Raw genomic sequence first — 13,305 nt, 5'->3', positions numbered from 1 at the left:
GCGCAAAGTTCATCTCTCCAATCTTGCCTTCAAATACTTTCTGGGCAAGCTACACATCTATCTGAACAAGCTCCTCACCCCTACACATGCAGCACTTATCATCTGAGATCTGACTCCAAAAGACTGTTCATGGTCCCAAGGTTCAGCAAAGTATTCGGCCACTTCTCCTGCTCTTACCGTGCACCTCAAAACTGGAACAATCTACCGGAGACTCTCACAGCCGCCACCAGTCTAAGTTCTTTCAAAACTAAAGCTGAATCACATTTTAATCTGGTCAGAAACGGTTACATACACCTATAATATATATTTTCTCTAACTGTGCATGCAATGTCTTGTATATAATGTATACCCTGTTCACCTATGTAACTATGTATTTGTAACCATGTATTATTTGCCATCTTCTCTCTATGCCCAGGACATACTTGAAAACGAGGTAGCTCTCAATGTATTATTTCCTGGTAAAACATTTTATAAATAAATAAATTTCACTGTATAGCCAAGAACTATTCATTATCTGGCAACTGTGGAAAAATGCTGCTCATAATGACTTTCACGCTCTTGTGTTACCTCTGTAGAAGCTGCCAACTCTTCTAGTAATCGTTTCGCTGTATGCATGTCTATTTTCTTTTGAGGAAGCTCCATCATCATGTGTATCATGGTATGGTACCCCCTAAACCACAAATTGGAAAAGGAAAACTGTTCATTATCACAGAAATACAGTTCAAAGAAAAGCTTATTTTTTAGGCCATACCCTGGCTTATGACATTTCCCTCTAACATTCCCCTACATGGAGAAAACAAAAAAAATACATGTTCACCCAGAGCCCAAAACAAATATCTGTGGATATCCTCCCAACAACGAACCCACCATTAGTTTATGAGAGCAGCCTTAAGGTAATTTAAGGCGATCCCCTAAAACAGCAGTCCATGGTTCTTATTGTTATTTTTTTAACTCTACCTGGTCTTAGGGTATAATTGTCTGTTTTTCGTCTGAAACCCCCCTGGCCCTTAAGTCATTTCATTTTATTACCCTGTTTCTCAGGAGGTCAATAGTGCAGATAACATGATGGTGCACCTGAATCTTGTAGTGCAGAGGTGGTCAACTCCAGTCCTCAAAGGCCAACAACAGGTCAAGTTTTAAGGATATCCCTACTTCAGCACAGGTGGCTCAATCAGTGGCTCTGTTAATGACTGAGCCACTTGTGCTGAAGCAGGGATATCCTTAATACCTGACCTTTTGGTGGCTCTTGAGGACTGGAGATGGCCGCCCCTGTTGTAGTGCATTGTGTGTTTATTTAGGTACATGAGAATGTCACCAGTATTAATTAACACACTACTAATTAGCACACTACTAATTAGCACACTACTAAGTAAGCTGCTGTCAGGCAGAGAGAGAGGAAAAATGAATAACTCAAAACGTGCGGACATCTAGAAGTAGTTTGAAATGATTGTGCTCTGGAGTTCTTTTTCTTCAGGTAGGGTCAAATAGATAAGTGCCAATTTCTAGAGCACAACAATTGTACATAAAAGCAATGGCCTTTCTGGGTTTATTTGACCCTGGTGGTGAATCCAGCACTCAAAGGGTACACTTGGCTTAATCTGTGCCCGCGGGCCTTATTTATGGTCGGTCATCATTTTCCCCATGTTCCTTCAATGTTTCAATACCTCAAAGAGCATGCATTTATCTTTGTAATGGTGAGGAGAGAAGTGCTATTACTTATTACATATGACTGAATCTTGGTACAAATCAGCTCCGTGGAGAGGTACTTTATTACAGAAAAAATATATACTACTGCAGGCACGGTAGCTGTATTCATCTGACCTAGAAAACAGCTTTCAATAACAGAAAAGTCTCTCGTCACAAATGTAGAAGTGACCTTGTACCCTTGAAAGCAGAGGTATCATAATGTTCTCTTTCCTCCCCTCTTGTTTTAGCAGCTTCTAATTCCTGTAGGAATCACTGCTGTAAGAAACGGCACAGGATATGAACAGCCTTTTGCATCTGATAGAGCCAGGGACTATGCAATGAACTTATATTTTTATTTGGCTCCATAAAGAAAATAACTACCGTAGATCAACTGCAGTAGAGAAAATATATTTAAAAAAAAATCCCTTTAATGGTCAATTAACATGTCCTTTTTTTATTGTATAATTTGAATTAACGCCAAGATGTTATACTTATATACTAAAACATGATTAGCTATTTTTAGCTTCAGTGTGATCTTACAGTACTTCTGAACTCTCCAGATATTTTACACCCTTGGTGGAATGTTGGCATCTAAAATTAGAATGTCCAAAGTAAAACACTTGTTGGATGGAATGTCTTCTTCATATACAGTTACTTTATGTAAAGGTATTATTTTCCAGACAAAGCACAAACACAATTACAGAGGGCACATATACCTTCCACAAAAAGCAAGTACTTATTTGTATGACATGCAAAGAAAATAGGAACAGTCATATGCATTGGAGTGTAATCTTTGGACTTGCAAACGTATAGATTTATAACAATAAATACTACTCGTTTAAAGGCTGAATCCCAACAAAAACACAAATGGATTTTTAATTTATATTTAATTGGAACCGGGTGTTCCTCATGTTGGATTGTTCTACTTTGAGCTCCGGAGAACCCGCGGTTCCCAAGATGCATACCGATTTTGGTGCCAGCGTTTTTCAGGATCAATATGGCTGTCGGCATCGTCCTATTGGCCTGAGTCCCGAAAGTTTTAATGGCCATATTGTTTCCCCACGAGGGAGCACCAGCACCAGTGAAAACAGTGGTATGTATCTCGAGAGCTGGGGGTCACCGGGGCAGAAAATAGCCCAGTCCAGCTCACGAAGACTTCCCAGATCCAATTACGTTAATAGAAAAAAAAATTATAATTAAAGCAATTTTTAAAAAATTTGCGTGCTGCTTTGAATATCTACACCTTTTTAATCAAATAGAACATTTTACTTAATTAAAAATATTAAGAATAAAAGGATGGGCATGCTCGTAATTATACAGGTTGAGTTCTCTAAATGTGTGGACTCAGATGAAGTTCTCTCTAATATCACCTACAGAGAAAGCATTACTAAGAAAACAATTCTCATGTGGATAATTACTGCACATTAGAAGGCAGCAGAGCAAAACCCCATAAAAACAAATTAAAAAAACCCACAACCTGACAAGGGTATCTAGTATCACAAAGTGAACCCTTACTCCAAAAACATGGGAAAATTGCATAATTTTGCCTCCGCCTCATTGCGTCAACAAATCGAGGTGCATTGCTCCTAATTTGCTCTACTTGTGCCTGTGAGAGTTTTAGGGAGTTGTTATAGACAGAGCGTAGCAATATTCAGCACCAAATTAAAGTGGGATACAGGCATACCCCGTTTTACATACACTCGCTTTACGTACACTCACTAGTACGTACATTTTTTTTTTGTTGCACCTTACCCCCTGTGTACGTACGCGTGCTTCGCGAGTACGGACACCAGGGGGCGGCGTGCGCACCTCAACACTCCTGCAACCTCCTTCATGCTCGATCTCCATGTTCCCTCCGATCTGTCTCTGTTCCCCCTCCCATCTGTCTCCGTTCCTCCTGCACCCAAGCTCCATAAATCTGCAGCTTAACCAGCAATTCTGCCCGCACTTACTGCAGCCCGTGATTCTGCTTCCTCCGATCCCCCGCTCCTCCCCCCTCCTCCCTCCTCAGAGCTCGCTCCTGTCTGCTGTGAGGGGGAGGAGAAGATCGTCTGCTGCAATCTTTGCTTGTGTGTGTGTGTGTGTGTGTGTGTGTGTGTGTGTGTGACTGAGTGAGTGACAGTGTGTGTGTGACTGAGTGACAATGTGTGACAGTGTGTGACAGTGTGTGACTGAGTGACAGTGTGTGTGTGTGTGTGTGTGTGTGTGTGTCTGAGTGAGTGACAATGTGTGTGTGGCTGAGTGACAATGTGTGTGTGTGTGTGTGTGTGTGTGTGTGTGTGTGTGTGTGTGTGTGTGTGTGTGTGTGTGTGTGTGTGTGACTGAGTGACAATGTATGTGTGTGTGACAATGTATGTGTGTGTGACTGAGTGACTGTGTGTGTGTGACTGAGTGAGTGACAGTGTGTGTGTGTGTGTGTGTGTGTGTGTGTGTGTGTGTGTGTGTGTGTGTGTGTGTGTGTGTGTGTGTGTGTGTGTGTGTGTGTGTGTGTGTGTGTGTGACTGAGTGACAATGTATGTGTGTGTGACTGAGTGACAATGTATGTGTGTGTGACTGAGTGACAATGTATGTGTGTGTGACTGAGTGACAGTGTGTGTGTGTGTGTGACTGAGTGAGTGACAGTGTGTGTGTGTGTGTGTGTGTGTGTGTGTGTGTGTGTGTGTGTGTGTGTGTGTGTGTGTGTGTGTGTGTGTGACTGAGTGACAATGTATGTGTGTGTGACTGAGTGACAATGTATGTGTGTGTGACTGAGTGACAGTGTGTGTGTGTCTGTGTGACTGAGTGTGTGTGTGTGTGTGTGTGTGTGTGTGTGTGTGTGTGTGTGTGTGTGTGTGTGTGTGTGTGTGTGTGTGTGTGTGTGTGTGTGTGTGTGTGTGTGTGTGTGTGTGTGTGTGTGTGTGTGTGTGTGTGTGTGTGTGTGTGTGTGTGTGACTGAGTGACTGTGTGTGTGTGTGTGACTGAGTGACTGTGTGTGTGTGTGTGTGTCTGAGTGACAATGTGTGTGTGACTGTGTGTGACTGAGTGACTGTGTGTGACAGTGTGTGACTGAGTGCGTGTGCGACTGAGTGCGTGACTGAGTGAGAGTGCGTGACTGAGTGAGTGAGTGTGTGACTGAGTGAGAGAGAGTGAGAGAATGAGTGAGAGAGAGTGAGAGAGAGAGTGAGAGAGAGAGTGAGAGAGAGAGTGAGAGAGAGACTGACTGAGAGAGACTGAGTGAGAAAGAGAGAGAGAGTGAGAGAGACTGACTGAGAGACTGACTGAGTGAGAGAGAGAGACTGCGAGAAGGAGAGAGAGACTGCGAGGAGAGAGAGACTGCGAGAAGGAGAGAGAGACTGCGAGAAGGAGAGAGAGACTGCGAGAAGGAGCGCGTGACTGCGAGAAGGAGAGAGAGACAGCGAGAAGGAGCACGTGACTGCGAGAAGGAGAGAGCTGCTATACAGTACTGACCTGCGTGCGCGCCTCTCACCTATTTGCTTGCTCCCATTCATTTTATTTGAATAAAGCCTATTGTATTTATTTTGGTTACAAATGCCTTATTTACATCAGTTATGCACATATATGACGATTGCAGTACAGTACATGCATCGTAAAGTGGAAAAAAAGTAGTGCTTCACTTTAAGTACATTTTCACTTTACATACATGCTCCGGTCCCTTTGCGTATGTTAAAGCGGGGTATGCCTGTATATAACAATGTGTACAATCGTCAGAATTTTGCCACCGGTAGTCAGAACCGGCATACATTTTACTTACACTGCTATGTTTAGGAATCAATTATCTATAAATATGATTAATAATATTATTCTTTAAGTAATTCAGACCTCAGTCTTTTGTCGCGAGTGAAATGAAGTTGTACCATCTCTGTTGGGGTCTTTAGCTAAGGGTCTTGAGTGGATCACCTCTGATGGAATCTGGTCACCCTGCTAACAGCAAATAAAGAAAGGTTTCACACAGTTCATGGTGTACAACACAGCACAAATATTGCTTGGTGAACACATTTAACACTGTAAACTAAAGCAAATGAAAGCTAAAATTAATTTAAAAATGGGCACAATACAATGAAACACAATGCAGTGCTCTATTCCTACAGTAATACCACATCAACTGGGCAGCCTTTGTACAATGGAACAACAAGAACACTGTTTATTAATAATTGTCACCATGTTAAGCTTTCCTCACTATAATACCACAGCATAAGGCAATACTCTACTTATTAAACCCTGCTCACTCTTCCCACCTCCTTCCAGCAGATGCTACGCAGAGAACAGAATTGCAAAATTGTTTCAAAAACAGCAACTGTTATCTTGCACAACCCACCAAACACTAAAGTTGCTGGTTACCACCATCAGGCTTTTGTAACTGTGTAACAGTTTCTAACAAAAATGATATATATGGAAGCAAGCCAAGCAGATCATAACTTGAACCGGCATAAAAGTACATAAAAGGTATGATTATGAAGAAGTAGGCTAATGCGCCATTATGATTTCATTTCAGAGAAATACAAATTACACACGGTGGTGCAAGGTAATAGATGGCATTCTACTGTGGTATAGTTTACTGTTATCTGAAATTATAATTATATTTTCGGTACGGATTAGTGACTTGATAGGGTTTAATTGGCAGACTTACTTTAAAGCAACAAAACATATGAAATCTTATATGGTTTTTAAAAATAAATAAATCAGTTCTGTAGTTTTAGATATTACTGTTTATTTATTTTTTAATTCAACTCTTAATGCAATTTTTAATGAGTTTTAGTATACTGAGCATCCTTTAATTTATATAGCAGGCCTTAGCCCACCTCCTCAGCAGTGCAAGGTCTTTTCAACACTTTCCAGTTTGTGATAATTTATTACACTATATATTTTAATTCTGCTGGGTAGCGCAGTGCTTTCTTTGGATCATTTCTGGAAAGCTTATTGCCTACAGTACATTGGAAGGTAAAGTGTGGAAAGCAGCACCAGAGGACAAAGTTACATTTTTTTTGATCACCAGGTGTATGTGGGACTTTGCTCTACGTGATTTTTTTATTGATTTAATTGTACAGATGCAGCGTTATGGTTGTTCGCAATCCGCTGCGGCCACATTTTTTATCCATCTGTGCTCGCGGAATCCCAGCGGACAGACGGTATGGCTCATCGGGATTAACACAGCGGGGCACCCTGTGCCTGAATGGGCCTCAAGCGGTGTGAATCCTACCGGGCTGCACCTGTCTGTAAGAGACGCGCTGTAAGAGTGAGACTGAATCAGTTACTCTCCCTGTGCGCCTTTAAAAGGCAATTGTGCGGCTTTTATTTTATTAATACAGTATTGAAGCAGGGGGTCTCCGGGACTGAACTGCATTAATTTCAACCTTTGGGACCCCCTGCTTCCTGAGCTTCAGGCTCCAGTATGTATAACTGGGTCTGTAACTCAGGAAGCAGGGGGTCCTCGAGGCTGAAATTAATGCGCTTCATCTCCGGAGACCCTCTGCTTCAATAATATGTTATTAAAATAAAAGTCGCGCCATCGCTTGTTAGTGGCGCGCAGAGAGAGTGACTAATTCAGTCTCACTCTTACTGCATGTCTCTTACAGACAGCTGCAGCCCGGTATGATTCACACAGCGCGAGGCCCATTCAGACACAGGGAGCCTTTGCGCCATAACCAACTGCTATTACCTGCGCTACGGACGGTGAACACGTTGCAACAGCACAGGCTCTATGGCAGCAGATACATACAAGATGCTACATCTGTATACATATATTTTTTCAATATTGACTTCATATCATATGACAATTGGCATAATATTTTATGAATATATATACACACATATACAGTATACTGTACATACATACTGGATTGCATAAGTATCTACATTTTTTATATGATATATTTTTCACATTTCCAAGTTTGAATCAATAAGCGTAGCGCTAGCTATGTTCTCTTTTTTTCTTTTTTTTATGTTTCCATTGTTAGTGTAAACCCAAATTATAGGTTTGTCACTCCTGCCCTCAAAATAGTGCCAACTGCATCATTCGTCCATATCTAAAATGTTGACACTTGTGCAGTTGTATAAGTGTATTTTAGGAGCTATAAATCTTGGAAACAGCAAAGAACAGAAACCTACATTCACAAAAAAAGCCATAAAAGTGGAACAACCAGTAAGAGTGTGAGGAATTAGGGGGTAAGTCAGCTCTAACAGTAATTAAAAATAATGGTTTGAGAATCAAACCATACACAAATTACCCAGATTTTCACTGAATTAGGCTCAGTTGTTGACCACCTCTTACTTTTTCTGACTTCAGGCGCAAAACTTGAAAGTTTCTGAATATTATGATTTTAAGGAAATTCTAGCTGGATCCATTACAATTATAAACATAATGGGCCATATTTACTAAGATGTCTTCTGCCATGAAACACCTTCAGGCGCTCATTAATAGCTCATTGACTTGAATGGAATATAAGGAGTCTACCAGTGCCGTAAGGTATTTTATGGCAGAAGACTGCTTAGTAAATATGGGCAACACTATATCGAAACGCTACTCTTCTAGTGAACGAGTTAAAATACTACCAATAGAATCACCCGTTTATAACACAAGATATATACGGATTTAAACTAACCCTTGGAGTATCCTCCGTGCAGTCCTCGCGTGATGATCCAACAGATCTAGTCAATGTTCGATGCTGTACCTGAGGGGATAACAACTGCAGACTGTTGGCCCTTGATGCCATGCCCTGACCAACGCTGAGTCCTGCATCAGGGGCCTTAACACGCACTCTGTCACGGGTAACATACATGGAGTGCCTGTGAGGGCGTTGCTGGGAGGAAAAGGGACTAGTGTAACCAAGTCCATATGAGAATGACTCATGTGGAGCAGACAAAGAGTGGGAATGGCTGCCCTCCATCTGGTCGGGAAGTTTTAACTCTTCCATGGTTCTGGAATGTCTTGTAGTAGGCCTTCGGGGCTCTAATGTCCCTTCTTTCCGGTTAGTCCGCCCAGAGGGGCTCAACATCGCTCTGCTGTCTCCATGCCTGGGGACAGCTGGGCTAGTTGGAGTGTTTAAGTCATGGCAACTGGATGGAAAATATCTACTGTTCGGCTCCAGAACCTGACCTCTTGCTTGCTCGCTAAGGTTACCCACTGACTTGGAATCTGTTAGGACACCGTGGCTCTTTGAACAGCTCATGTAGGAGCTACTCTTCTTTGAGGATTGGGGGATGGTGTCAATGTAGCTGTGGCGAGCATGTTTTTCACTTGGTTGCAAGCTTCCTGTTTTGCTCAGCGTTGTGTCTAATAATGAGTGCCGACCCTGCTGAGAACGTGAATTTGACTTTAAGTATTTGGTGCCAGGACCATCAGTGGCCTTTTGCTCAGGACTGAAATCAAACTCATTCTTTGACTTTGCTTCCTTTGGACTAAGAAGATGGGGTAAATTGTTATTGGCTAGATCCTTGCTACCGGATCCACTTTGGTTACTTTTTTTGGGGTGAACCGTCGGGCTGTGAGTTGATGCGGGATGAGTTCCATTTATAAAGATTTCGCTAGGTGGATGCGCTTCTTCACCTCGTTTTGGTCCAACGGAAAGGGTTTGTACATCTTTGCTGTTCGATCTGTGATGCGGCTGAACAGAAGTGCTTTTGCTGGACTGCTTTCTATGTAAAAGGACACACAATAAAACAGTGTAACTAGCATTAATCAGATGGTAAATAGAAACATCATTTTGACATTTAGCCTGTGTGCCCTGCCAGTGCTGCCAGTCTTGAATAAGAACACTGTTGATACAATTACTTAAAGGAGCAGTCCCCCTTACTGTTTTTTTGGCATCCCACTGTATTTGGTGTTTTCTTTACGTGTAGGAAGCAGTGGCTTTCCGCGTTAAATGTTAGCTCCGAGGATCTCCTGGTTTCCGAGACACTTACCAGGGAATATGCCGCAAATACTATCCCCTCCAGGGGAATGAAAATGGAGTTTTACAGCTTTCATGTCATGCGGGACCACAGGAAGCTGCACCATCATCTCTTGCGCCTTCCTATTGACCCTTGTGATGGGGAGGAATTTAAACCTCCATTAAGTTCCAGCGACACCTCCTCTGGTAAGCATCTCTGGAAGAAGGGGATCCCGGGAGCTTAAATTAATACGGTTCAGCTACGGAGACCCTGTGCTTCCTATACTGTACATGTAAAAGAAAAAAGAAAAAGAGGGAACTGCTGCTTTAAGCCAGAGGTTACTACTGTATGTGATCACAAGAAGATCTTAGATGTGAATATGACAGCTAGTGCTTTAATAGGAATCATATTAGCCAAGTGATATCTATTTTGTGTATGCATGCATGCATACATACATACTGAATATACAGGGCAGCCAACAGGAGGGGACAGCTGTCCTTCTGATTGGCTCTCCCACCTTGCTCATGGAATGGACATGCCAGTCAAGGTCAACAACTATGGTGTCTTTCAGGTCTAGGTGGTATATTATATGTATGGTAAAAGACTGCCTAGTGAACATGGGCTATAATGTATCAAGTTTAAAATACAGCACCTGATATTATAATATTTTTTTTTTACATTTTTTTTTTGCACACTGCACACACTGCACACACTGCACACACTCACTGCACACACACTGCTCATTGCTCACACTGCCACACTGCACACACACTGCACACTGCACACACACTGACACACTGCACACACACTGACACACTGCACACACACTGCTCATTGCTCACACTGCACACACTGACACACTGCACACTGCACACACACTGCTCATTGCTCACACTGCACACACTGACACACTGCACACACACTGCTCATTGCTCACACTCCACACTGCACACACACTGCACACTGCACACACACTGCTCATTGCTCACACTGAACACACACTGCACACACACTGCTCATTGCTCACACTGCACACACTGACACTGCACACACACTGCTCATTGGACACACTGCACACACACACTGCACACTGCACACACACTGCTCATTGCTCACACTGCACACACACTGCACACTGCACACACACTGCTCATTGCTCACACTGCACACACTGACACTGCACACACACTGCACACTGCACACACACTGCTCATTGCTCACACTGCACACACTGACACACTGCACACACACTGCTCATTGATCACACTGCACACACTGACACACTGCACACACACTGTACACTGCACACACACTCCTCATTGCTCACACTGCACACACTGACACACTTACACACACACTCAGACACTTACACACACTCACAGACACTTACACACACTCACACACACCCATATACACACACACACTTTCTCTCCCATATATACATACACACACACACTCTCTCACTCTACACAGACAGGGGGTGGGGTCGGAGCAGAGGAAAGGCCGCGACCAGCACCACCACCCGCTCCCCCCCCTCCTCCCGCGCAGGCAGCGGGAGCACCGGGGACAGCGGTGGGGAGAAGAAACCCCCCGCTACCACCTCCATGCAGGCAGCGGGATCTGAGGTAAGCGGCGACCTGAGGGACATCCCCGCTCCCATCTCCTGCCCCGCGGGCTGTCACGCGGTGACAGGGGGAAGCAGGGACAGGAGGGACATCCCCGCTCCCATCTCCTTCCCAGCGGGCTGTCACATGGTGACAGGGGGAAGCGGGGACAGGAGGGACATCCCCGCTCCCATCTCCTGCCCCGCGGCCTGTCCCGCGGTGACAGGGGGAAGCGGGGACAGGAGGGACATCCCCGCTCCCATCTCCTGCCCCGCGAGCTGTCCCGGGGTGACAGGGGGAAGCGGGGAGCGGAGGGACATGCCCGCTCCCATCTCCTGTCCCGCGGGATGAATATGCGCTAAAGCGCGGCGGCCATTTTTTTCCCCGCGACCCCGTTAGTAACGCGGTGGTCTCGGGGTGGACCCCGAGACCCGCGTTATAACGGGGTTTAGCTGTATATATATATATATATACACACACACATATACATATACATGTAGAAGGACTTGGAGAGACTGGAAACGTGGGCAGGTAAATAGCAGATGAGGTTTATGTGACGTTCGTCAGGATTTGGCCCGGGATTAAAGGGGATACACCCCAATTGGACACCCTCTAACCTCACCAGGGAGACAAGGGGTTAACTGGGCTGAGGTCCAGAAATGTGATTTAACCCTTGTTATAACATGAAGATGTATATTCCCCTGTGTAACTGTATTGTGTTATCCTGGTGTTTACACTCACACGTACACTAGGGTTGCTGCGGGAGGGAAGGGGTTAATGTTAAAATAGTGACTATAGCCCGTTGTTCCCTTTTTTCCACCTTTTCATGCTCCATTTTTCAGCCGTCTAAATACTTATCCCCCTGTAAAAGAATGTATTGGTTCTGGACCAGTGTCTGCAACACACACACTGGGGCTTAAGGGGTTAATATTATATGCAGTGCTGAATAACAGGAGCCGTTCCATTAAGACTGCTAATTTAGGAACGGAGTGAGCCAGCACCCTGATAGTTGGTGTGCCACCTCGGGGTAACCCCCCAAGAACACACCTATTAAAAATATAACTTTGTCATAAGGGAAACATATATTTTTGATAAAGTGCCTTTCTGATGCAGTTTTAAAATGTACAGGCCGGATGCTATTGTGTTCTGCCTGCCTTTGTAATGCATTAAGGAACAAATGTTATGCATACCAGACCAAATGTTTTTGACACCTATGAGCTGGGTCACTTGCCTATGCAAGCAGGACAGCTTGCTAAAATTTACATAGCCCTGATCAAAGGCTAATTACCTAATTGTTTATGCGGAACCCAGGAACTGAGTGGGTTGTGAGCGTTGAAACTCACACTTACAAACCCAGGTATCCTGCCAGGGGTGGGGCTACCCAAGGAGAAAATCAGAATGGGTGACCTTATTAAATATAAGAATACTATGAGATGTCCTTGGCGGAACATGCTAAGAGTTACATATGTGTATTCGTGGGAGTTACCCGCAACTAACGGTTACAAACACCTGATGTTTAGCCGGTTTGAACAGACAGATATTAATATCTCTCTAAATTTTAATATTACACTGTAATATTTGGTCTCTTTGGGAGCGTCAGGCGTGACGGAATGTATTAATATGTTTCGCATGCCAGTAAGTACTACTAAACTGAAGTTATGAAGTTATGAAGGTATTTACAGTATATATGGAATCTTGGTCCTATTCTGTTATGGTAAATAAGCAGGAAGAACATCCTGCTGGAATTTACAAAAGCCTGGTGATCAAAGGCTAAATTGCCTAATTGTTTATGCTTGGCCCAGGGACCAAAGGAACTGACCAGTTTAAGTGTGATATTTCACACTAAACACTGGAAGTCCAAAATCAGCTTCAAAGAGCTTCAAAGGACTTTTGCTAGATCGCTCGGCGCCGTGAATGGGAGAGAAGGGTTAAAATGATATATAAGTCAGAGTAACCCCTTACTCATGGTCTTCAATGTATCATCTGATTGCTACCTGACTGCTGAGAGAAATGCTATGCAATGTCTTGGGATGATTGCTGTATGAACTGCCAGTCCAGCTGGGACTGGTTCATCATTCCCATCTTTAAGTAAGTGTCCATATTTTGCCTGTTATTTGTTCATTTTTGTGTGTTCACCTTTATCAAGGAA

General features: G+C 43.6%; 1 protein-coding gene across 8 annotated transcripts in view; it reads right to left on the bottom strand.

The window, feature by feature from the left end:
* The window catches only part of CDKL5 (cyclin dependent kinase like 5), a 279,679-nt gene that overhangs the window by 14,038 nt on the left and 252,336 nt on the right, over positions 1–13,305 (bottom strand). For 6 of the 8 annotated variants that reach the window (XM_075594281.1, XM_075594274.1, XM_075594273.1 and 3 more), the window contains 3 exons: positions 8,286–9,318; positions 5,506–5,607; positions 568–670 (listed from right to left, as the gene is read on the bottom strand). In XM_075594281.1, coding sequence (XP_075450396.1) covers positions 568–670; positions 5,506–5,607; positions 8,286–9,318 — 1,238 coding nt within the window. The remainder of the gene's footprint in view (positions 1–567; positions 671–5,505; positions 5,608–8,285; positions 9,319–13,305) is intronic. The other 2 variants (XM_075594277.1, XM_075594278.1) reach the window with 2 other exon arrangements.

This window comes from Ascaphus truei, chromosome 3 (assembly GCF_040206685.1).
Source record: "Ascaphus truei isolate aAscTru1 chromosome 3, aAscTru1.hap1, whole genome shotgun sequence".
Taxonomy (NCBI): Eukaryota; Metazoa; Chordata; class Amphibia; order Anura; family Ascaphidae; genus Ascaphus; species Ascaphus truei.
Note: the sequence above shows the minus strand (reverse complement) of the source record. Positions and strands in the feature narration are given on the sequence as shown.